A 25,670-nucleotide genomic window follows, 5' to 3' on the forward strand; every position below is an offset into this window, starting at 1 on the left:
TTTAATGCCTGTTAACGAAGAAAAGTTTAAATTGGTGCTTGATGGTCTTCTGTCTGGACATGGTTGACTGCAGGTCCTGTTTTTATGCAGTCTGGCTCAATGACTCCGTGAGCCTTATTGTCTCAAAAAGAAACTTTCCTCTGGATGGTTAAAACGCCTGACCTTTTCATATATTTAAGTTAGTTTTGAATATTTTGACTGCTTAATTTCACTGGAATGGAACATCCAGTGGGAGCAGTCAAAGTCAAATCCCTGCTCCAACATTATAACCTAATTATGACTGGTGTCGTTCAAGAACAACATAATTCCTAATGTCGCCAGTGCAGCGATTTCCTTTTTTTTCACATGCATGGTCTTATCCCCTTGGGCATCAATCAGCTTATGTTCTCTGAAAATGGCAGGCTCCGTTTCTATGTTCAACATTTGTTGAAAATCACTTTTCATTGCCTACAGAATTCAGTTTTTTTAGACCAATTATTTCGAACACAGCCTTCTTATTAAAATCAGTAATTCTACAAATTGTGCATGCTGCACTCAGTTCACTGACATTAGGTTGGAAAGTAGACATAAAACTAGACTGGCTATGCTTAATAATATAAACATGAATGCAAGGAGTATTGGGAAAAAGTTGTATTGTTAAGGTACCAATGGACACGTCAAACTATGATTGGGCAAACGTGGCTTAAAAAGGAGCAGGACTGTCTGAAGAAGGGTCTCGACCCGAAACGTCACCCATTCCTTCTCTCCTGAGATGCTGCCTGACCTGCTGAGTTACTCCAGCATTTTATGAATAAATACCTTTGATTTGTACCAGCATCTGCAGTTATTTTCCTACAGGACTGGAAGTTCAGTGTTTTTGGTTACATGATTTTCAGCCTAGACAGAGGGACTGACAAAGAAGCCGTATGTGGCAATATTGGTTAAAATCAATCACAGATGTGAAGCCCTCATGATGCTTTATGAGCTTAGACATCCAACAATATTAAAGGGAGGTTTTGATAAAGCATATACAACAATAGCTAGACCACAGATAGGCACAAATAGCTGGAGTAACTCAGGTGGTCTGGAGAAAAAGAATAGGTAATGTTTCCTGAGAGTCTCTGAATCTCAGTCTGAAGATGGGTCTCAACCCAAAACGTCACCTATTCCTTTTCTCCATAGATGCTGTCTGACTCAGCTTTTTGTGTCTATCTTCGTTTTAAACCATCATCTGCTGTTCCTTCCTGTTTCTGTTTCTAGTGATGGTAGTTGGGGCTGGAATCTGGAGCCCACAGCCCAAGTACAGATAGTTCTGTTACAATGTGCATTACCACAATGCAAATTGGCTATATGCAATTGATGAATTAACTAGTTCTGCTATGCAGGCTTAATTGGTAATTTCATCAGGAATTAGAGAACCACTTAAAATTTACTTTGGAAATTGGCATGTAGAAAAAAAGCAGTCTTTGAACAAAAAATGTCTATGTAGCCTCCCCACAGTAATCAGACATCATTGTCTCTGAAGAACACATCTGCTACCTTTGCTGTGGGAGGTCACTGAAATTGACAAACGATCACTTCTATTGACGATTGTAGAATATACTCCATTAAACCATGTAACCTACAGCCTTTAGCTTTTTTTTAATCTCCTATTCACCTTTGACACAGTTGTTTTCATAATGCAATTTTCGAGAACATGAGGATTCTTAGGAGCACACCTCTCTTGTTATAACCAAACTGTCTGTACTATGTACAATTTCAGTTGTCAATTAGATTCTCCCAACTTGAAGTGAACTCGTTTGGGGTTTTTTCTGTCTTACTTTGTTTTTCCCCCTTTGTCTTGAACTGCCATTTTAAAAATAAGTTTACGAGGATGTTATGAGGATTTGCGAGGATGTTGCCAGGACTAGAGGTTCTGAGCTATATTGAGTAGGCTGGGACTCTATTCCTTGGAGTGCAGGAGGATGAGGGGTGATCTTATAGGGGTGCATAAAATCATGAGAGGAATAGATCGGGTAGATGCACAGAGTCTCTTGCCCAGAGTAGATGAATCGAGGACTAGAGGACAGGTTGAAGGGGAAAAGATTTAATTGGAATTCGAGGGGTAACCTTTTCACACAAAGGGTGGTGGGTGTATGGAACAAACTGCCAGAGGAGGTAGTTGAAGCTGGAACTATCTCAGCGTTTAAGTAACAGTTAGGCGTACATGGATAGGGCAGGTTTGGAGGGATATGGACCAAACATGGGCAGGTTAGACTAGTGTAGCTGGTACATGTTGGCTGGTGTGGGCAAATTGGGCTGAAGGCCCTGTTTCCATGCTGTATCATTCGATAAGTTGCTACCTTGACAGATTTTCCTTCCGTTCTGTTCTGTTCTAAGCTATCTTTACACCTTAAATCATGCTTGTTTTCTCATTTTTTCAATTTCTGTTTAATGATCTGTGACCCATACTTTCAATTCAGCTTCTTTCTCCACAGAAGCTGCCCAAACTGCTGAAAGCTTCCAGCATTTGCTGTTTTTGTTTCACATTTCCAACTACTGCATTTTTGTTTTGCTCCATTGAAAAAACATGCCATATCTGGAAACTATCAGAATAGTAGTAGCTGTGAGCTTGCTCTGATGGTATTTTAGCTTAGAAAGATGATGATAAAACAATGTTGCTTTGCACTTTTGGCTTCCTGCCAAATGAAGTAGAAATATCACCATCCAACTGATTAATTGCAGAACGAGACCAATACTTTCTTGCAAGACAGAAATTCATTAGAGTAAGTTATCAGAAACACTTTATAAAAAGCAATCCCATAAGAGTATTGTGTTTGCTTTTATAGGCTGTAAGTGCAAATGGGCAATGAAATGAAGTTATTTTCCTGGTTATTTTAGAAATTATGCCAACTCTGTAAGCAAATGTCCATGCTTTATATATACCAGGAGGTTACTAGTGAGCAAGATACAAAGTGCTGAAGGAACTCAGTGGGTCATGCAGTATCTGTGGAGGGAATGGGCAGGTAATGTTTCGGATCGGGATCTATCTTCAGACTGATTAGTGAAGTGATTTTATCTTTAAAACTAATATTCAATGTTGTAATTATTCTAGCAGCAAACATGCTGGTTGCAAAGTGAAGAAGCTATTACAATTCCAGATTGTTTCTGGCCTCATCATTGTATCACAACAAACTCCTTTGCTGTGTTACATTGGCTCTGTTCTTGTACAATACAATACAATACAATACAATATATCTTTATTGTCTAATATAAGAAGATAACTGCAGATGCTGGTACAAATCGAAGGTTTTTATTCACAAAATGCTGGAGTAACTCAGCAGGTCAGGCAGCATCTCGGGAGAGAAGGAATGGGTGACGTTTCGGGTCGAGACCCTTCTTCAGACTGATGTCAGGGGAGCGGGACAAAGGAAGGATATAGGTGGAGACAGGAAGATAGAGGGAGATCTGGGATGGAGGAGGGGACGGGAGGGACAGAGGAACTATCTAAAATTGGAGAAGTCGATGTTCATACCACTGGGCTGCAAACTGCCCAGGCGAAATATGAGGTGCTGTTCCTCCAATTTCCGGTGGGCCTCACTATGGCACTGGAGGAGGCCCATGACAGAAAGGTCAGACTGGGAATGGGAGGGGGAGTTGAGGTGCTCGGCCACTGGGAGATCAGTTTGGTTAATGCGGACCGAGCGCAGGTGTTCAGCGAAGCGATCGCCGAGCCTGCGCTTGGTTTCGCCGATGTAAATAAGTCTTTATTGTCATTGTACAGGGGTACAACGAGATTGGGAATGCGCCTCCCATACGATGCAATAATTTAATTAGCTAGTCAGTATTAATTTAAACAACAACAACCCAACTAAACAAATTGTAACAGTTTTAAGACAGAATAAAGTGCAAGTAGATCTGAGCCGGATCACTGTGCGTTTTGACCATCCGGCTCAGCAGGACCGGTTCATAGCAGCTATGGCCCTGGGGATGAAGCTGTTCCTGAGTCTGGAGGTGCGGGCGTAGAAGGCCTTGTATCGTCTGCCCGATGGAAGGAGTTCGAACAGACTGTTGCAGGGGTGTGAAGAGTCTTTGTGGATGCTGGTGGCTTTCCTGAGGCATCGTGTGTGTAGATGCCCTCCAAGGCTGGTAGCTGTGTTCCGATGGTCCTCTGAGCTCTATGGACTACCCACTGAAGAGCTTTCCTTTCTGCCTCCGTGCAGCTGAGGTACCACACAGGGATGCCATGTGTTAGGATGCTCTCTATGGTGCAGCGGGAAAATGTCGTCAGCAGCTGTTGGGGTAGACCAGACTTCTTCAGTGTTCTTAGGTACTTACTCATTGTACCGTTTTGGCTGAATCATAATTTACCTTCACCTAATTTTACATCATTTCATCATATTTGTGGCATTGGTACAGCCCATTGTTCAGATGCTTCCACACAGTTGGCCACGTCATTGCAACCATTGCAGGACTGTAATCCATTAACGATACCATTTTACCCCACTGGCAGACCTCCCAACCCTTCCGAATTTGGCGGAAAGTTTCCACTTTCTTATTTCATTTCCGCCATTCTGATATCGCCTCACATTTTTCCGCAAAACACATGCCTCGCCCCGCCCCTTGCCCCGCCCTGGCCTCGCCGCTATCCTCGCCTCACCTCGCCACTCGTCCGGCCTCGCCGCTGTACTTGCCTCGCCGTTAGCCTGGCCTCGCCTCGCTGCTGGCACGGCCTCGCCTCACCTCGCCCGTCTAATCACTTAAGAAGTCTGTCTAATCACTTAAGAATTTTATATGTTTCTATAGGATCTCCTCTCATCCTTCTAAATTCCAGTGAATATAAGCCCAGTCGATCCATTCTTTCATCATATGTCAGTCCCGCTATCCCTGGAATTAACCCGGTGAACCTACGCTGCACTCCCTCAATAGTATATGGATCATTCAAGAGAGAGCTAGATAGAGCTCTTAAGGATAGCGGAGTCAGGGGGTATGGGGAGAAGGCAGGAACGGGGTACTGATTGAGAATGATCAGCCATGATCACATTGAATGGTGGTGCTGGCTTGAAGGGCCGAATGGCCTCCTCCTGCACCTATTGTCTAATGTCTATTATCGTATTCAAGCAGAAGAGATTTGTTTAACTTAGCATCGTGTTTGGCATAGACATTGAGGGCTGAAGGGCCTTTTCCTGTGCTGTATTGGTCCTTTGTTCCATCTTCTGATGAGGTTAGAAGGTCCATTTAAGGTCAATATCAATGTCTTTCTAAGGTCAAAATCAGACGTTTGTGGGGCCTCAAATCAGAAGCTGATTGTGTCCCATGTGAAATGTTCATTACGCAAGTTTAAAAACTCATGCAAAAAAAATCCAGTCTTATAGAGGTAAAAAATAACAGTATCTGAACTGCATAACAATAAAATCAAGTGCTAATGGAAAGCGTAAACTCACCTACCTTGTCTTTCAGGAGCTGTTCAGATACTGTTATTTTTTACCTCTATAAGACTGGATTTTTTTTGCATTTGTTGAACATTATTTCCTGAAGGACTTTTTATCTTGAGGCTAATATGACTGGTTCTTCTTTCCTTGTCATGTCACAGTGTTCACCAATTAATCACTTAATTAGGGCAATGAATTCAAATTTGTGTGGAGTACTACATAATCAACATATTTGCTTGTGTTTCACATTACAATTCCAGAGAATCATTGCGTGATCAGCTTTTTAAATCCTTTTTTTGTGTCTGATTGTTGTTTTCCCTCCCTCACTCTTGAGGGCAGTGATAATTGTTTGGTATGATTGACTGGGACAGCGTTCATTTGTATCTCACACAAATAGCTATCCAGACTGTAGATGGCAAACCAGGCACCCAACAGTAGAAGGCATTGAAATCGTGGCCAATCTAGGCTAGGTTTGATCTGGAGATCAGAAGAAATGTAGTTTGCCTATGGTGATACATGCATTGAAAAGGCCATGAGGAAAAATAATAATTCTAAATCTAAACTAAAAAGTGCTGGAAACATGCAGCAGGTCAGGCAGAAAGAAAGGTAGAGCTAACACTCCAGGCCAAAGACCAGGACCAGTTCTGATAACTATTTTCTGTTTTTGCTTTGCATTTCAAGCATTTGCAGTTTTTTTAATTTTCAGCGATTTTAAGTCAACTTTGAAAATAATTTACTTCAATACCTGTTGAGCACAAGAATGGAGAATTATTCACTTTATAACAAGTCTTTTTTTTCCATGAGAGATTAGAATAGAGATCATATAGGATGGGAATATGTCCATGTTTTAATAGAAACATAGAAATATAGAAAATTAGATACAGGAGTAGGCCATTCAGCCCTTTGAGCCAGCACCGCCATTCAATAAGACCATGACTGATCATCTAAAATCAGTACCCAGATCCTGCTTTTTCCCCATATCCCTTGATTTATTTAGCCCTAAGAGCTAAATCTAGCGTGCTCTTGAAAACATCCAGTGAATTGACCTCCACTGCCTTCTGTGGCAGAGATTTCCACAGATTCACAACTCTCTGGGTGACGACATTTTTCCTGCATCTAGCCTGTCCAATCCTCTAAGAATTATATATGTTTCTATAAGATCCCCTCTCATCCTTCTAAATTCCAGTGAATACAAGCCCAGTCGATCCATTCTTTTTTCATATGTCAGTACCGCCATCCCAGGAATTATCCTGGTGAGCCTACGCTGCACTCCCTCAATAGCAATAATGTCCTTCCTCAAATTAGGAGACCAAAATTGCACACAATACTCCAGGTGCGGTCTCACCAGTGCCCCATACAACTACAGTAGGATCTCCTTACACCTAACCTCAAATCCTCTCGCAATGAAGGCCAACATGCCATTAGCTTTCTTCACTGCCTGCTATACCTGCATGCTTACTTTCAGTGACTGATGCACAAGCACACCCAGGTCTCGTTGCACCTCCCCTTTTCCTAATCTGACTCCATTCAGATAATAATCTGCCTTCCTGTTCTTGCCACCAAAGTGGATAACCTCATATTTATCCACATTATACTGCATCTGCCATGCATCTGCCCACTCACCCAACCTATCCAAGTCACCCTGCAGCATAGCATCCTCATCGCAGCTCACACTGCACCCAGCTTTGTGTCATCCGCAAACTTGGAGATGTCACATTTAATTCCCTCATCTAAATCGTTAATATATATTGTAAATAACTGGGGTCCCAGCGCTGAGCCTTGTGGCACTCCACTACTCTTTGCTTCCTGTCTGCCAACCAGTTCTCTGTCCATGTCAGTACCCTACCCCCAATACCATGTGCTCTAATTTTGCCCACTAATCTCTTGTGTGGAACCTTGTCAAAGGCTTTTTGAATGTCCAGATACATCACATCCACTAGCTTTCCCTTATCCATTCTACTTGTTATATCCTCAAAAAATTCCAAAAGATTAGTCAAGCATGATTTCCCCTTCATAAATCCATGCTGACTTTGATCGATCCTGTCACTGCTTTCCAAATGCGCTGCTATAACATCTTTAACAATCGACTCAAACATCTTCACTACTACCGACATAAGGCTAACTGGTCTATAATTCCCCGTTTTCTCTCTCCCTCCATTCTTAAAAAGTGGGGTTACATTGGCTACCCTCCAGTCCACAGGAACTAATCCAGTCGAGAGAACATTGGAAAATAATTACCAATGCATCCACGATTTCTAGGGCTACCTCCTTGAGTACTCTGGGATGCAGACCATCAGGCCCTGGGGATTTATCTGCCTTCAGTCCTACCAGTTTACCTAACACCATTTCCTGACTAATGTGGATTCCCTTCAGTTCCTCCTTCCCACTAGATCCTCGGTTCCCTAGTATTTCTGGGAGATTGTGTCTTCCTTAGTGAAGATAGAACCAAAGTACTCATTTAACTGTTCTTCCATTTCCTTGTTTCCCATTATAAATTCAATAAATCTTTCATTAATTTACTTAAAGACTTGATATCCTAAAGAGTTATTTATGTTACCAGGAATTCTTGTAGACATTTGAAAAGTTCACATGACCTCTTTTATGATCAGAGGCCATGTCTCTAGTTTGGTATCTTCACTGATGATCCTCCTTCGGGCCCCTGATCTTCAGGCCAATCATTGGTGAAGATCCCTTCCACACACCCAAATCTAGCAATGGTGAAAATCTCTCTCTTAGCCACTGGGTCAGGTCCTCTATCCACTCCATAATCACCCTCAACCTGAGGCTTCCTTCGTGACCCACTCCCAATCCTAACCTCTGACCCTTGATTGCAGTGTTCCTTAGTAGGCACAGTGATGCAGCATTAGACTTGCTGCCTTACAGCACCAGGGACCCTGGTTCAAACCTGACTATGGGTGCTGTCTGTATGGTTTCTATGTTCTCTCTGGGACCACGTGGGTTTTTTCTATGTGCTCCAGGTTCCTCCCACATCTCAACCTTGTGCTCAACAGGTATTGAAGTCAATTATTTTCAAAGTTGATTTAAATCACTGAAAATTAAAAAACACTGCAAATGCTTGAGATACATAGTAAAAATAGAAAATAGTATTCAGAAAATATTTATCACGTGGGTTTTCTCCATGTGCTCCCATTTCCTCCCACATCCCAAAGACATGCGGGTTTGTAGGCTAATTTGCTTGTGTAAAATTGGCCGAAGTGATGGATCGAACTGGTGTATGGGTGATTGGTGGTGGTCACGGTCTCAGTGGGTTGAAGTGCTTGTTACTCCCTCTACACTCACGACTGCGCCCCCACCCATCCCACCAACACCATCATCAAGTTCGCGGATGACACGACTGTGGTTGGACTTATCTCAGAAGGAGATGAGACAGCCTATAGGGATGAAATCCAAAGGCTGGCAGCATGGTGTTCAGTGAACAATCTGGTCCTGAACTCCTCCAAAACAAAGGAACTTATAATTGACTTTAGAAAAACCAGTGGAGATTACGACCCACTCTACATCAATGGGGTCTGCGTGGAAAGGGTACCAGCTTTCAGGTTCCTGGGTACGCACATCGCAGAGGATCTCACCTGGTCTACCAACACCATCACCACAGTAAAGAAGGCACAGCAGAGACTCCACTTCCTGAGGATCCTCAGGAAAACCAACCTGCAGGAGAAGCTCATGTTGTCCTTCTATCGCTGCTCCATCGAGAGTGTGCTGGCATACTGTATAACCACATGGTATGCCAGCTGCTCAGAAAAGGACAGGAAGGCCCTTCAGAGGGTCATCACGACGGCCCAGAAAATCATCGGCTGCTCACTGCCCTCCCTGGAGCACCTGTTCAGCCTGCGCTGCCTCAGTAGAGCAGGCAAAATAATAAAAGATCCATCCCACCCCGGCCACCGTCTGTTTGTTCATCTGCCCTCTGGTCGACGTTTCAGGTCAATCAAATCCCGAACAAACAGACTTAAGAACAGTTTTTACCCCAGGGCCATACGAGAACTGAACACTACCTGTGCACTAGGCAACACCGTTAAAAAATCTTGTACTTAATTTAATTGTATTTATGTATTTATTTGTTTTTGCATTTATTGCATATATGTTTGTACGCACCGTCAGGATTGGCTGTTTTTTAATTTCGTTGTACTCGTTGCAATGACAATAAATGAATATTATTATTATTATTATTATTATTATAACTGGCAAACACCCGGGCTGCTTTGATCTTGGGAACACATTTTGCATTACTGAAAAGTACACATGTATTGAAAAGTAGCACTGGGCCTTTAAGCCTGGGTTGCTAATGAAATTCAGAGCAGGACATCCATAACTGAAACTGCCATCAGTCCTCTGCTGTCATTGGATGCCCTAGACGTTCCAAGCATATACAGTGGACTGCTTACGGCAGGATCTACAGGAGAAACATTAACACCCCTATCCCATCATCCCTGTCTGGTGAAGTGATTTGTGAACACTCAGAGAAAAGTATTAGCCCACAACATCACAATGTTCCCCAATTTGTTTCCTGACTTTAAGTGACCTGGTCCTCACTGTACATTAAGCACCTGCCTCAGGACAATGGAACCCGAACTTAAAGGTCAAAGTTATACCCTGATTTTGCCCATGCCTAATTCTACTTAATTTTTGCTGGAATTTATGGATATTTTGCCCAGTTGTGAAATGCTAATAGGATTCCACAGTGTTGGTGTCAGTAAATTCTTTGGAGTTCTCTTAATCCTGAGTCTGGGTCCAAGGGCATTTGTTGCATCTTTTGCTATGACACTGCTTCCTGGAATGCAATTGATGTTCCACAAGTTTGTCACTTCCAGATTGTGCAGAGGACTATATTTGTGTGCTCAGCTTGTTGACCAAGTGTGACAATGTTTGATTGGTTTCCAAAGATGGGCAGTAAAATGAAAAAGATAACTTCAGTGCCGATGTAAGAGTCGCAAGTAAATATCAGGCAGGACTCCATCAGTGAGTGGGGTCACCTTTGGGCTGCTTTGCTTCATGTTAATGGGATGATAACGGCCACAAGAAGAGTTGGTGACCTTAAACCAAGACTGTAATACTACTGGGAAATAAACTGTTTACCATATATTGCTGGTATTGCTGCATAACAATAAACAGAGTACAGGAAATAGATTGAGAATCTTGTGTCATGGTGTCAGGGTAGGAGGGGAGGGTGGTGATCACATCCCTGTCCTCATCAATGGTGCCACTGCATAGATGGTCGACAGCATCACGTATCTCAGTATCCATATGACAAGCAATCTAACCTGGCCCCTTCACACTGATGCAGTGATCAAGAAAGTGCACCAGCATATTTACTTTAGGTGCCTGAGAAGATTTGGCATGTCCACAACGATTTTCTCGCACTTCTGTAATACCGCTGTAGAAAGTATTTTAACATAATGTATCTGGGCCTGGTATGACAACTATATTACTTGACTGCCTGAACCTGTGGAGTGTGGTGAATACTGCCCAATTCATCACAGGCTTGTCACTTCTTTCTACCCCGTCCATCTTTACAGTGTATTACATCAGAAAGGGTGGAAGTATTGTCAAGGATGCCTAACACCCAGGCTGTTCCCTTTTCTCTCTGTACCTTCTGGGAAAAGATACCGGAGCTTGAAAGCTTGGATATCCTGACTTAAGAACAGTTTCTTCCCCATTGTTACTTGACTCCTGAAGCAATAATCTCTCAATCCCCCCTCCCCCTACATTATTCATAACTCTCATTTGGTTATTCCGTTATTGCACTTTCGTTTTATTTTGGTACCATTACAATATTTGGTACCATTACAGTACACTATAGTCATTACACCTGCATTTGCATTTGTTGTATTCATTATGTACTTACTGTATTTATTGTTTAGTCTATGAGGTTCATACAAACTAGGAATTTCATTGCACCCTGGTGTATATGACAATAAACTAATCTGAATTTGACCTGAATCTAGTGATTAGTGAATAGAACCATACCTCACCTTTTTCAATTAGTGTTCATTGGTTGTTACCACGGAGATGGTTATGGTCTGTTTTCATAGCTAATTAGTAATCAATGCTGAAGATGATAATTGTGAAAAATTAGGGATAAAAATAAAGTTTAATGAATGAATCCATCATCTTTTTTCCTTTCCCCATTTTAATTAATGGACTCTTTTACTCTTAATGTCATTTTCAGATTCATTCTTTTCATTGTTCTCCCTCATCACCATCTTATTCTTTATCTGCATTTCTGCGGTTATTTGTGTTTAACATCCCCCACTTGTGTCATTATCTATTTAGTAATTCTGTTCTGGTTTCTCTCCGACTCTTTAACCCCCACCTATCTCCTCTGTAAATGTGCAGCTCGTTCTTTTTCCTTCACCGTAATCTTTCTCACGGTTTAAAATGTATTCATAAACCAAATCAACAAATCGCCTTCTCTGCCAGCCAGGCTAACTTGCATCTTCTCCCCTCGCATTGCATAATCTCAGTGAACTGCCGCTTCACTGTTGCACTGCCTGGTGGATTACCCTCACATGATTTCACACTAACCAACTAATTCGAGAATCTCTGCCACGGTTTAACACTGATTTCTGTGTCACCACTAAAGTCCTTCCGAAAGGCCTATTATTGTTCCCCTCCTTCCATCCATGCCCTTTACAAATATCTTGAATACAAATGGAAGTGACTCTTGCATATATTCTGATGACACCTAACCTTTACCTGTGTTTTCAACCTATTCAAACTCTTTCACCTATCTAATTCTCCATAGAAAATAGAACATAGAAAGCACAACACAAGAACAGGCCCTCGGCCCACATTATCTGTGCTGAACAGGATACCAAGATAAACTAATCTCATCTGCCAGCACATAATGCATACCTCTCAAATGTCTGTATATCCATGTGTCTATCTAAAAGTCTCTTAAACACCACTGTTGTATCTGCTTCCACCACTACCCCTGGCAGTGCGTACCAGCCACCCGCCACCCTCTGTGTAAGAAATCTAGTCCTGATATCCTGTTTAAACTTAGCTTCTCTTACCTTAAATCTGCACCCTTTAGTTTTTGACATTTCCACCCTGGGAATAAGATTCAGTCTGCCCTATCTATGCATCTCAAAATCTTATACAGTTCTATCAGGTCACCCCTCAACCTCCGTCTCGCTAGATAAAACAATCCAAGTTTGTCCAAACTCTCCTTGTAGCTAATACCCTCTAATCCAGGCAGTAATCTGCTAAACTTCTTCTGCACCCTCTCTAAAACTCCATATTCTTCCTATAATGGGATGACCAGAGCTGCACATAATACTCTAAATGCGGCCCGATTAAAGTCTTATAGAGCTGCATCATAACATCCTAACTCTTATACTCAATGCCCAAACCAATGAAGGCATACCATATGCCTTCTTCACCATTCTATCTAGTTGTGCTGCTACTTTCTGGGAGTTATGGACTTGGAGTCAAAGATCACTAATACTGACAAGGGTGTTGCCACCAACCTTGTACCTCCCCCTTACTTTCAACCTCCCAAAGTGCAACACCTTGTATTTGCTCAGATTAAACTCCACCATGCACATTTGAGGCATATGTGTGCCATGTTGAAATGTGAATTGTGGAAGTTGAGTTGTTTGCAGAGTTTCTGCTAAAGGTTAAATTACGCTGGCCATCAATGTTGCCAAATAACTCCATAAACGGAGTCCCGAAGGTTGCAGTATCTGCCCCCTCCAAAAAACATTTGAAGATTTCCTTTGAAGATGGCCACAAGCTTTGACCTCGGATGACTTTTCTTTAATGGCATTTTGTCAAGGGAACTCATCAAGATAAACTAGTTCTGCATCATACTTTAAACTCATTCCATATGTTGCAAGAAAATGTTGATGTATTTATTCATTTTAAAAATCACAATAGGTAACAGCATTGCCAGATTTGGCAAGTGTGAAATTTGAATTTTAGTGCTTAATGGGTAAAATTCTCAGATCTATTCCCACTTGAGGGACATAAACACAAAGCAATGTAGAATATTTTTATACCAAACGGATGGAAATCAGCATTCTGTTATTGTGTCTGCAGATTGTTACACATCATTCCCCATCCCCCAGAGAATCCAGTACAAAATCCACCTCATAACCTACAAAGCCCTCCATAACCTGGCCCCATCCTACCTGACCGACCTCCTCCACAGGCACACTCCCACCTGCACCCTCCGCTCTGCCGCTGCCAATCTCCTATCCCCCCACATCCGGACCAAACTCAGATCCTGGGGGGACAGGGCTTTCTCCATCGCTGCTCCCACCCTATGGAACTCACTACCCCAAATCGTCAGAGACTCCTCCTCACTCACCACATTCAAAACATCGCTGAAGTCTCACCTGTTCAGTACTGCCTTCAACCACTGAAGGTCACCTCACCTTCTGTCTCCTTTCTCTGTTCATTTATTATTTACTTATTTATCTATTTATTCATTTCCCTATGTTCTCAAAATCTCTGTAAAGCGTCTCTGAGTATAAGAAAAGCGCTATATAAATAAAATGCATTATTATTATTATTATTATTATCATTTAAAGGTGTCTTGCAAAGACTATTATGGACTTATTTTTCTTGAAATTGAGTTTAGAACATCCAAAATATCAGAACTTTTGATGTTTTGACATGGCAATACCTGAGGACAAGATTATAAATTGAAACGTGAATATTAATTTTGTGACTGGTTCCATGCCTCAATTTGCTCTCCTGATTCCCTTGTCTTGTTGATTCCTTTCTTTCTGTGCGTGTGGCGCTATGTTCTGGGTTCTGTTTTCTTGATTTTGCTCCTAGTTTAACGGACGGCACTTCACATACTGCAATCAGTTCCATTCCCTGGGTTCTCTGCCGATTTCTTACTTCTGATTCCCATCTTTCTCAAACTGATATATGTAAGTGCAAGAGAAATAGGTGCAAGTCCAAGAGGGGCACAGGGAAAAAGAGGGTGGAAGAAAAAATAAAACAACAAACAGGACTGCCCTGGCAGACCCATTGTTTCTGCCTGCTCCTGCCCCACAGAATATTTCCAAAAACCTCGATTCCATCCACCTCCCCTTATTCAATCCTTTTCGACCTACATCTGAGACACCTGTGCAGCATGGAGGAACAGTGGTTGAGTTGCTGCCTTACAGTGCTTGCAGCACCGGAGACCCGGGTTCCATCCCGACAGGTGCTGTCTGTACGGAGTTTGTACGTTCTCCCTGTGACCGCATGGGTTTCCTCCGAGATCATTGGTTTCCTCCCACACTCCAAACAGTACAGATATGTAGGTTAATTGGCTTGGTATAAGTGTAAATTGTCCCTCGTGTGTGTAGGATGGTGTTAATGTGTGGAGATCGCTGGTCGGTGCGGACTCGGTGGGCCGAAGGGCCTGTTTCCGCGTTGTATGTCTAAACTAAAATACACCTCAACGCTTCAATGACTTTCAATTTCTAGGTCCTCAGTGCCTCTTTTCATTGTATAAATAGAAACTCCATGCATCCAATAACAGGAAAAACTGGAAGTAAGCCCAATTACAATAGGTCTCAATTGCCTCATCTTTACAATGGATGTCCAGTCCCTTTATACCTCCATGTCTACCAGGAAGGTCTCAAGACCCTCAAGTTCTTCCTTGAATAGAGACCCAATCTGTTTTCTTCTACTCGCATTCTCCTCCACCTGGCGGAACATCCCCAACAACTTCTCTTTTGACTCCTCCAACTTTCTTCAAGTTAAAGGTGTAGTCATGTGCATTCACATGGACCTCAGCTATGCCTGCCTTTTTGTCGATCACGTTGAAGAGTCCTTGTTTCAGGCGTACGCTGGTGCCATCCTACAACTTTTTCTCCACTACATCAACAACTGCATCAGGACTGCCTCCTGCGTCCATGCAGATCTTGTTGCCACTAACTTCCACCCTAACTTCAAATTTACTTGGCACTTCTCCCTGACACCTCTTTCACCTTTCTTGATGTCACGGTCTCCATCACAGAGGACTAGTCTATTGATTGAAGTCTACTACAAACCTAGCGACTCCCACAGTTATCTGGATTACAGCTCTGCCTCTAGTGAAGACGTTATTACCTACTTTCAAATCTCATAGCACCTCGTCTCAGTTACCAAATTTTGCAATGACAGCCCATGTGATGGTGCAGTTAGTGATGACCACATACTGTATATATGCTGTAAGCACCCAGGTTACAAGTCCTTTCACAAAACCAATCACCTTTAACTGCTATTGTAGCACTTAAGTTGCAGCAGCTCATTCTAGCTTCTACAATGATGCTTACTTAGGTTTTAAATGTTATGAGTGGCAGAACAGTCAGAATAAACATTCACAATTTTTATTAGATCTATCAATCCTGAATTAAGTTTGCATGCTAACTTTTGTCTAATTATTATTCGAGTGGTTTGGCATTGTTGCAAATATGGAAGACGAACTTCCAAGATAAGCGGCTGCCATAATTTTGATGAAATGTTTGCAGTACGCTCAGGGATTTCTGCCAGTAGATGTGTTGTTCGGCAAAATGAGAATGCAGAGTCTGGTTTTGTTCGCAGGGAAGCCTGTCAAAGACCGAATACTGTCAGAGTTAATAACCCATTTGAAAAAACTATATTCTGCAGGCTCCAAAATTTCTCATCAAAGTCCTTTTGTTTCACTTGACAGTTTAGATATCTTTAGTACTTTGGCTTCAAGTACATATGCTGATTGTATCATCATGAGCACCCTTTTGATGTACTGAGCCTGACATTGTGAGGGAGTTGAATTATGACATTAGTTGAGGCAGTTAGTCATTCAGTCCAACTGCTGCAACTTTCACTGTGCGTACATGTCAATTCATTCCTGAGCACCATCGGCATGAGTAACTCCAGAGCATAACCTCAATGATGCCATCAATACACACAGAAATATGAAAAAGATATTCCTAAGAAAATGAATCATTTACCTTTCCAATTTTGTCCCTATTCTTTTAAAAGCATTGACGCATTCTGAAGTGTGGTTTGCAGGCTTGCTAAACCTATTGATTCGCAACAGCCACCATGCATGTATGAGTTGTTGCACATTGACTTACACTGCAATGTAGTTTGCCGACATGGTAACCCTACGGTATCACGAGACCAGAGTTCATGGTGTACCGAGGGAGTGAACAGGTTTTAGAGCCATGGGAAGATGCAGAGATTGGGTTTGGTGACATGTTATTGTGGTTTTAGAGGCCCCTCATATCTTCTTGTTAGTTCAGGTTGAAAAGAAATTGAAATTAATCTAGAATATGTGTGAGGTTTTTCATGTCCTCAGCAATTAGGTGGGGTTGTGGTATGTGTTATAAAGCTGGGCACTAATCGAACTTATCACAGCAAGATCTCACTGATGACAATATATGACCAATATTTGAGTTTTGGCTAATATTTGTCTTTCTGCCAATGCTGAAAGACAGATATTAGTGTAACGGATATCGAAGGATCTCCTTACTTAGTATCATTTACACCCATCTGTGAAGGGTTGTGGAATTTCATGTTAACATGTAAAAACAAAGAGCTGCAGATGCTGATTAATACATTAAAAAACACAAGGTGCTCAAGAACCTCAGCGGGTCAGGCAACATTCCTGGAGAACATGGATAGGTAACGTTTCGGATGGAGACCCTTCATCAGACTGATTGTGAGGGGGAGAAGAAAGCTGGAAAAGGGGAGAGGCAGGACAAAGCGTGATAGTTAAGATGTCGACAGAGCTGACACATTCAATGTTCACTCTTGTTTACTTAGATTAAAACATCTGGTTTCAACATCATTTCAAACATCTTGTTGGAATATTAGTAACTACAATACTGAAACATTCAATCAGTGGTTTACAAAAATATCAGCCCTTCTGATATCTTTCTGGTTCAGAAACTAATACTGACCTAAGGCAGAGAGAGGATTTTAAAAAATAATAATAATTAGGCTAGCATTATCAGCAACTGTATAGGTCTTTGGTTAGGCCACATTGGAGTATTGCATGCAGTGGCCCCATTACAGGAAAGATGTGGATGCTTTGGAGAGGGTGCAGAGGAGATTTACCAGAATGCTGCCTGGATTAGAGCGTTTCAGCTACAGCGTGATGTTGGATATACTTGGATTGTTTTCTCTGGAACATCTGAGGTTGAGGAGAAACTTGATAGAAATTTTTTAAATTATAAGAGGCATGGATGGAATAGAAAGTTAAGAACCCTTTTCCCAGGGAGAAAATGTCCAACACTAGAGGGGAAGAAGGTGAGAGGGGAATAGTTTAATGGAGATGTGTGGGGCATTTTTTTAACAGAGAGTAGTGGGTGCCTGGAACACACTTCCAGGGGGCAGTGAGGCAGATACGCTAGCGGTATTAAAGAGGCTTATAGATAGGCACATGGAAGTGCAGGGAATGGATGGAAATGGATCCAGCACAGACAGCTAAAATTAGTTTAACATGGCATTATGTTTGGCACAAACATTGTGGGCTGAAGGGCCTATTCCTATTCTGTACTCTTCTATGTCCTATATGTTATAAATGCAATATTATATCTCAAAATGAGCAACGAGTTTTCCTTCTCCGTGTCAAAACTTGATGCTGGGAGATCTTTTCAGTCTGGTCCACATGATTGATGTATCCTACCCAAGATCTCTGTTTGTTCTTACGTAATGGGTTTGAGCACGTTCAACTTAGTTTTTGGTGAGCATTGGCCCAACATCAGAAAATTGCCTGGAATTTTATTATCAATTATCAATCACTTTAAGAAGCCTTGAAAAGAGGGGAATGGGAAAAACAGTCATTATAATTGGCACTGTAAAAGACGGCTCTCTGAATGTGTGGACTAAAAATATGTTGGTTGTAGTTGAGTGGAATGAATCATAGGAAGGGGGCCACTTGGCTGTCAGGTTCATTGTGAAAAAGATTCATCTGCATCTCGCCTTGCAGTAGATAATTCTGGATGCTTTATGCAGCAATTGCATGCGCTCAACTGAAAAATATTCATTCCCCACAGCTAGAATCTCTCGCTGTGATGAATACACACACACAAAAAAAATCACAAGAAAACAATGCCATACTCCCTTGTGAGACATCAAATGAAAGAATATGCCATTTTTATAATGAATCTGACTCTTGCTTTCAGGTAACTGAGCTGCACAGCATCAGGAACATAAGCAGGTTGCCCCGAGAGACAAAGAAACATGCTGTGGCAATTATCTTTCATGATGAAACATCAAAGACATTTGCCTGTGAGTCAGGTAAGCAATTATTTGTGCATCTATAGCTTGAGGAAGTTCAGGCCATTTTTGAAATGTAAACCCATCCAGATTAACATGCAAAAAAAAAAAATAGAAAGGCAGAATATTTTACCTTTGAGATAATTTGATGTAAATATTTATGTTGACGATGAACTGGAACTATTGATCTTTACAGATGTATCAGCATTTTTTTAACATTAAGCAAAGATAAGTATTACTCTAAATAAAAGTGGAATGTGTTTTCAACTTCTAACATTTGTGTAAATTATGTCTCTGGGATACTATTAATGCACTTTATAGTGCAGTTTATGATGCGTGCTGTGTCTTTTATGTAACATTGCCAGTGGCACCAGCTATCTCACAACTGGCAGCATCATGGAATGAAGGGAACAGAGTAAGAATGTAATGATAGTTCTTGGAGTGATGGGATTGAACTGTGTTGGTTCTTACTTTGTATAAAGAAAATGAAGTTGAATAAATAATTATGTGTCCTTAAGTACTTGACTAGGTCATTTGACTCTCTTGTTCTAATTAATACATCCTTATCAAATCATTTTGAAATTTCAGACGTTTAATAATCCTATGAGGCAATGTGCTACTTGCACAGAAAACAGACATTATCCGCTTATCATCTCTGATGGACTTAGAATAGTCAATGAGATTTCAACCAATTTAACTAGAATTTTTCCTGCTTCAAAATTGTATTCTCCCGTGAACTATATTTAACGTCTTTCTCCTCTTTGTATTTTTGTTCTGATCAATTGCACTCAATAAAAGAAGTTAGCCTTACAATTTAATTTAGTCCCTAGTAGGACCTACATGGTCACAGGGAGAACGTAAAAACTCCTTACAGATAGCACCTGTGGTCAGGATCGAACCCGGGTCACAGAACAAGCCTGTCACAAATACATGAGTCTGATCACAGATCGTTATATTATACAAAGAAGACATGAATTACTGTGTGTAGTAAATAGTGTTCTTCTTCTTCTTCTTTCATGTCCATCATCATCAAATGTTACATCACTGAAATCGTCCGTCCTGAAAAGGACACAAGCTTCTGGCGACAATCAGTGGGAGCCATCACTTGTTACAATAGGTGATGGTGGTAGCAGAATTAGCTCAGGTCACTTCCAGTTTACAGCCCTGCGACGTGGATGCTCCTGCTATGGGGCCAGTAAATAGTGTTAAGATGTCTTAACCATTTGTTGACTCCGGAAGTTGCCAGAACAATGGGACAAGACTGTTCATGTGGTAACAAGACTGTTCATGTGGTAAAAAGACTGCAGCTGTATGGAAAAAATTGGTCTGAATTCATCACATTTCCACTGCCAAAAACCTTCATGTTAGTTGCAATAATTCGGCTTATTCCCGTTCTTTCACCAATTTACTCCTGAAACCTTAACCCTGTTTTTTTAGTTATTCCAAAGCGTTCTAGGTCAACCTCTCCTTCCACTTGAGACTGCACAAGTCCCATTCACCAACTACTCTGATGCTTGTTGAGCTACACCAGCTATTAGTCCATCTACAGAGGCATATAGGAATTCCTATCCATGCCAGCATCCATTCACGGACTGATTGATTTTCCTACAGCACTACAGATCTAGGTGTTCCTCCGTTCCAGCTTAACTTGTCCTCAACGTCACCATTGATGGCTGCACTTCAGCTCTCGATTTCCCTTTGTATATTCTTTGTCATTCCAATTATTTCTCCTTTAAATTGGTCCACAATACCTTTTGACTAAGCTCAGCATGTCAGTTACATTCTGCTGTGAGGTACCTTGCAATGCTTTATGGCATTAAATGTGCTATGTAAATACATGTTTTCTTTCAACATTACCACTTGAAATTATGTACATGGACAAGGAACAAACACGGTTAATACTATCTGCATAAAGGCACGACTATCGGCCAAAGGAAACCTTAGCAAATAGACAATAGACAATAGACAATAGGTGCAGGAGTAGGCCATTCTTCACTGCCTACTGTACCTGCACACTTCCTTTCAGTGACTGATGCACTAGGATACCCAGATCTCGTTTACGTCCCCTTTTCCTAACTTGACACCATTCAGATAATAATCTGGCTTCCTATTCTTACCTCCAAAGTGGATAACCTCACACTTATCCACATTAAACTGCATCTGCCATGCATCCGCCCAGTCACACAACCTGTCCAAGTCACCCTGCAACCACATAGCATCTTCCTCACAGCTCACACTACCAGCCAGCTTTGTATCATCTGCAAATTTGCTAATGGTACTTTTAATCTCTTCATCCAAGTCATCCAAGAATGGAAACAGAAAATGCTGAAGAAATTCAGCAAGCCACGCAACATATGTGGACTGAAATATGAAGTTAACATTTCAAGTGAATAACTTGTTAACTCTATTTCTCCCTCTACTGGTGCTCCCTGACCTGTAGAGTATTTCCAGTATTTCTCCTTCTATTTCAGATTACAAATACCTACAGGATTTTTTTGGTGATCTTGGAAAGGTTAACAAAGATTTAGTAAGGTAATAAAGTAATAGTAATAAAGATTTTCTAACTTCAAGTAACCCTTGCTTTCCTTCTCTCCCCATCCCCTCCCCTTCCGAGTTCTCCGGCCAGTCTTACTGTCTCTGACTACATTTTATCTCTGCTTTGGTGTTACCTTCTCCCAACAAACAATGATCTATTCTACATTTTCCTTGATCTCCATTCCCTTTGTCCTGGTTTCACAGCTTACACTTCCTTATCTATGTACCGCCCACTGCCCTGACATGTCTAAAGAAGGGTCTCGCCCTGAAACGTCTCCCATTCCTTCTCTCCAGAGGTGCTGCCTGTCCCGCTGAGTTACTCCATCATTTTGTGTCCATCAAAGATTTTGATGGATCTCATTAGCGTTCCTGCTTTTCTGACGGGTGAGCCGAATAAGACGCATGGTTGAGCACGGAACGCGTCAGGTCGGCATCTTACCTCCCGAGACGAAGATAGAAGAGTTGTGTAAATTGCATTGTAACTTCCATGTTAAAAAAGGGAATATATTGTAGGAAGAATTCCCTTGGGCGAAATCAACTTGCTTCAATCCACATTGTAATGATGTTTAAGCACAAGCTCAGCATATAATAAAATGTTAAAATGTGGTGCAGCCCAAGGCATTGAGAAATTGCCTGCACCTAAGGAGTCAGTGTCTCATTAATTTGGAAGGAAGTATGCAGAAAGTATTTGCAGCAAGGCTGGAGGAGAGCACAGAACTATTACCAGCTTTCACATGAATCATATAATCTGTACGTTGACCATATGTTACGTCAAACTGCAATGATTGCACGTCGGTGCCTGCACTGGCGATAAAATACTGAAGTGGATAAATGTGCGTGTCTGCACATTGGAAGGTGATTTAACACAATATGGAAGCAAGGCAGTTTAGATATGCACTTGTATTTTATTTAATAAATCTAATGCCAGAAATAATCACTACAATATTATTTCCTATCGTTAATACCTTTTGTTACAAACTGTTACAAACTGTTATAAACTTATACAAACTTCCTCTTCCTCCCCCTTCCTCCTCCCCCTTCTGTCATGGAGTAGACTGACTCCCCTCCACCTCCACCCCCCCCCCCCCCACCCCCAATCTTTGCACATCCCCAATCCTTTCCACTCGTCACTCTAATTTTATGTTTCATGTATTTTGTGTTTTATAACTGTGGGCAGAGCAATTTCCCTCCTGGGATAAATAAAGTTCTATCGTATCGTATCGTATCGTATCGTTACCACAACATAAAGTGTGCTGTATTTTCCATTGAAATTAGATGCTGGTGCAGATGCTCACCATTTTGATGAACCAGATCATTATGTTTCTGAGGTACTTTATGGTAGCACACAGGTGAGAACCAGACAGAGTGGCCATGATTGAGTGGCTTGTACAAAGGGCTACCAATGCTTCAGGACAAAGGCTTGTACAGGAGCATCGTTGTGAGAAGTTAGTGTGCGTGATATTGTAAATGGTCTAGTGAGTGCAGAGATACAGTGTGCCAGAATCTCTGCTGCAGGGTTCCACACAGCCGCTTATCTCTGTTGTTTTCCGCATTGAACATTTGGAAACAGTTTTATTTGTGTTGGGGATTGAGAATATTGCTGACCATGGGCAAAGCAGGAACATCTCAAGAATATCTGCTGTGCAAATTAGTTTTGTTCTTGTAGCTAATTAATGGAAAACCCAAAGCGAATAATTTGGAAACCAGACATATTCACATTCACCAATTGCGAGTGTGGAGTGACATCAGCCAGCGCTCAACACAGTGGACATTCTCATCGATGTCCCTCCGCCACCAAGGCTGCCATCAAGGCTGCTGATGTGCTGAAAGCAACTTGGTGATTTCCTGTGCGCTAAACAAACAATGCATATACCCACACATACACAAAGTACTCTAGTTATACATGTATTCAGCAGAAAATAATGTGTCTCAGCCTCCTCTGGGTCAGAAGCTTGTGAATTCAAGTCCCACTCCTGAGACTTGAGACCAATACCTACCTAGTCTGGCTCTCCAGTGTGACACTGTTGGTGGTGCTCATGTTTCAAATGAGACTTTCATTAGCTCTCTTGGGTGAACATAACAGATCCTATATCACCAATCTGAAGAAGAGATTAGGATTATTCCCTGGAGACTGGAACAATATTTATCCTTCCTCCTTCATCACGATATTTAAAAACCTGATCTGCTCATTATAAGGTTACTCTCTGTGTGAGCTTCCTGTGCACATATTGATTGGTATGTTTCCTGCATTACGACAGTGCCTGCGTTTCAAAAGTATTTAATTCACTGCAAAAAAACACCACTGCTTTCTTTTACAGAACATTGTTGGGAGATCTTTACCATTCAATTTAGATAGTGAGGGGGGAGGCTATAATTTCACATCTCGCTAAAAAGATACTTCTGTCAATGCAGCATTTCCCAAGAGCCACCTTGACTTGCGTGCTTCAAATCTCGATGTGAGACTTGAACCTTTCTTTGTCTGATTCAGATAGACGAGTCTCAGCAGCTGAGCCATGACTGTAATTTATCAGTGTGAAATTAGCCCGATTGTTACTGCCACTCTTCTTCTCCATCCGGTGTTTATTAATATTTTGACATGGCTTAGGTAGGTAGTTTGCAGCTGATGTGATGTGTTAAGTATCAGACCTGTCTGTCACACTCAGCTTTGGGGATAAAGCCCATTTCAAAGCCAAGATTTTTTGTGCTTAAGAAATTGGTCATAATTGACTGATAAATAGTGTTGAGTTCAGTTTATTGTCACGTGTATCGAGGTACAGTGAAAAGCTTTTGTTGCATGCAAACCAGTCATGTGGAAATATAAAACGTGATTACAATCAAGCCATCTGTGATGTACAGATACATGATAAAGGGAATAATGTGGATAAATGCTGCTTTTGGAGTAGGGATTTAAAAGAGTGGAGCGATTGTAATGCTTGATAACAGTCCACTTCTATGACTAGCGCACAAAGAGTCGCCTGGCTTGGGTGCCATCTTGGATCAAAAGCAAAATAACTCAATATTAAACTCAATATTTAGTTAAGACAATTCTGGTTTTAAATATAGAACAACATACAAAGTGGTGGAGGAACTCAGTGGATCTGTGGAGGGAATAGATGGACGATATTTTGGGTCGGCAGCCTAAGAGTCTGAAGAAGGGTCCTGACCCGAAATGTCCCTCAACAGATATAAAAACAAAGAACTTGTTTGCTGGTTTGCACAAAAGGACACATCGTGTCAGAGTAACTCGGTGGGTCAGGCAGCATCTCTGGAGAACTTGGATATGTGACATTTTGGATTGGAACCCTTCTTCAGACTCAACAGACTTCCACAGATGCTGTTTGATCCACTGAATTCCTCCAGCACTTGTTTGTTGCTCAAGATTTCAGCATCTGCATTATCTTATGTTTCCATTTAACTATAGATCACTTGGCAGTATATTAGATTGTGTGTTTGTGACACTTAACATCTACATCTAGGTGGCGCAGCGGTAGAGTTGCTGCCTTACAGCGAATGCAGCGCCAGAGACCCGGGTTCGATCAAACTATGGGTGCTGTCTGTACGGAATTTGTACGTTCTCTCCGTGACCTGCGTGGGTTTTCTCTGAGATCTTCGGTTTCCTCCCACACTCCAAAGATGTACAGGTATGTAGGTTAATTGGCTTGGTAAATGTAAAAAAAAATTGTCCCTAGTGGGTATAGGATAGTGTTAATGTGAGGGGATCGCTGGTCGGCGCGCACCCGGTGGGCCGAAAGGGCCTGTTTCCGCGCTGTATCTCTAAACTAAATCAAGCACTAAACACTCTTATTATGAAACAGAAAGAGTTCATTTATCTCAATTAGTCCATGCTAACCCCAGAAGAACAATAATATCAGTCGCATTCTTTATTGTTTTATTCCCCTGTATTGCTGGAATCTATCCTTTCTCACATGCCCGCCAACTTCTCCATTTTTGATTCCTTTGCCACTTACCTGCACTGAGGGACAATTCGTAGGAGTCAGTTGAAAGATTCAATACCAAAAACGAGAATTAGGAGGCAATTTTCCTCACCTGTTTAATGTTTGACTTGACTAGAAAATAATTGAAAGCTCAATAAAGACAGCTTTGCGTTTAATCTTAATGCTGTAGTTACCTGTGTCTATGCCATTTACATGATTGTAAATCCTGCTCTTAGCCTGAATTTATAATTTCTTCTGTAAATGTTTGTATTCAAAAGTTGCCACGTGTTGGTATTTTACACTAAATGATTGCTGTATTTAGGGTTCTCAGGTAATGAAATGGGGATGCTGTGCAACTCCAGGCATGCAGTTCCAAGGTTAATTGTCAGGCCTGGAGTGTGGTATCGCAATGCACCCCAGAGTGAAAGATCACAACGACTGCAAAAGTAGTGGATATTTAAACCATAATTGTGGAAAACAGCTAGCACCTCCATGCCCACTACATTCTCAGACTTGCCTTGCCATGCTCCACTGGCAACCTCAGCTGTATCCACGGCCCCAGTGCATTTCACTGTTCACTGAGCATTCAAAACAT

At 41.6% G+C, this 25,670-nt stretch overlaps 1 protein-coding gene across 1 annotated transcript in view; it reads left to right on the plus strand.

Annotated features, from left to right (window-relative positions):
- The window catches only part of dok6 (docking protein 6), a 328,109-nt gene that overhangs the window by 185,702 nt on the left and 116,737 nt on the right, over positions 1–25,670 (plus strand). Inside the window, exon 3 of the mRNA XM_078397809.1 lies at positions 18,512–18,626. Coding sequence (XP_078253935.1) covers positions 18,512–18,626 — 115 coding nt within the window. The remainder of the gene's footprint in view (positions 1–18,511; positions 18,627–25,670) is intronic.

The sequence above is a fragment of the Rhinoraja longicauda genome, chromosome 4 (assembly GCF_053455715.1).
Source record: "Rhinoraja longicauda isolate Sanriku21f chromosome 4, sRhiLon1.1, whole genome shotgun sequence".
In the NCBI taxonomy this organism is placed as follows: Eukaryota; Metazoa; Chordata; class Chondrichthyes; order Rajiformes; family Arhynchobatidae; genus Rhinoraja; species Rhinoraja longicauda.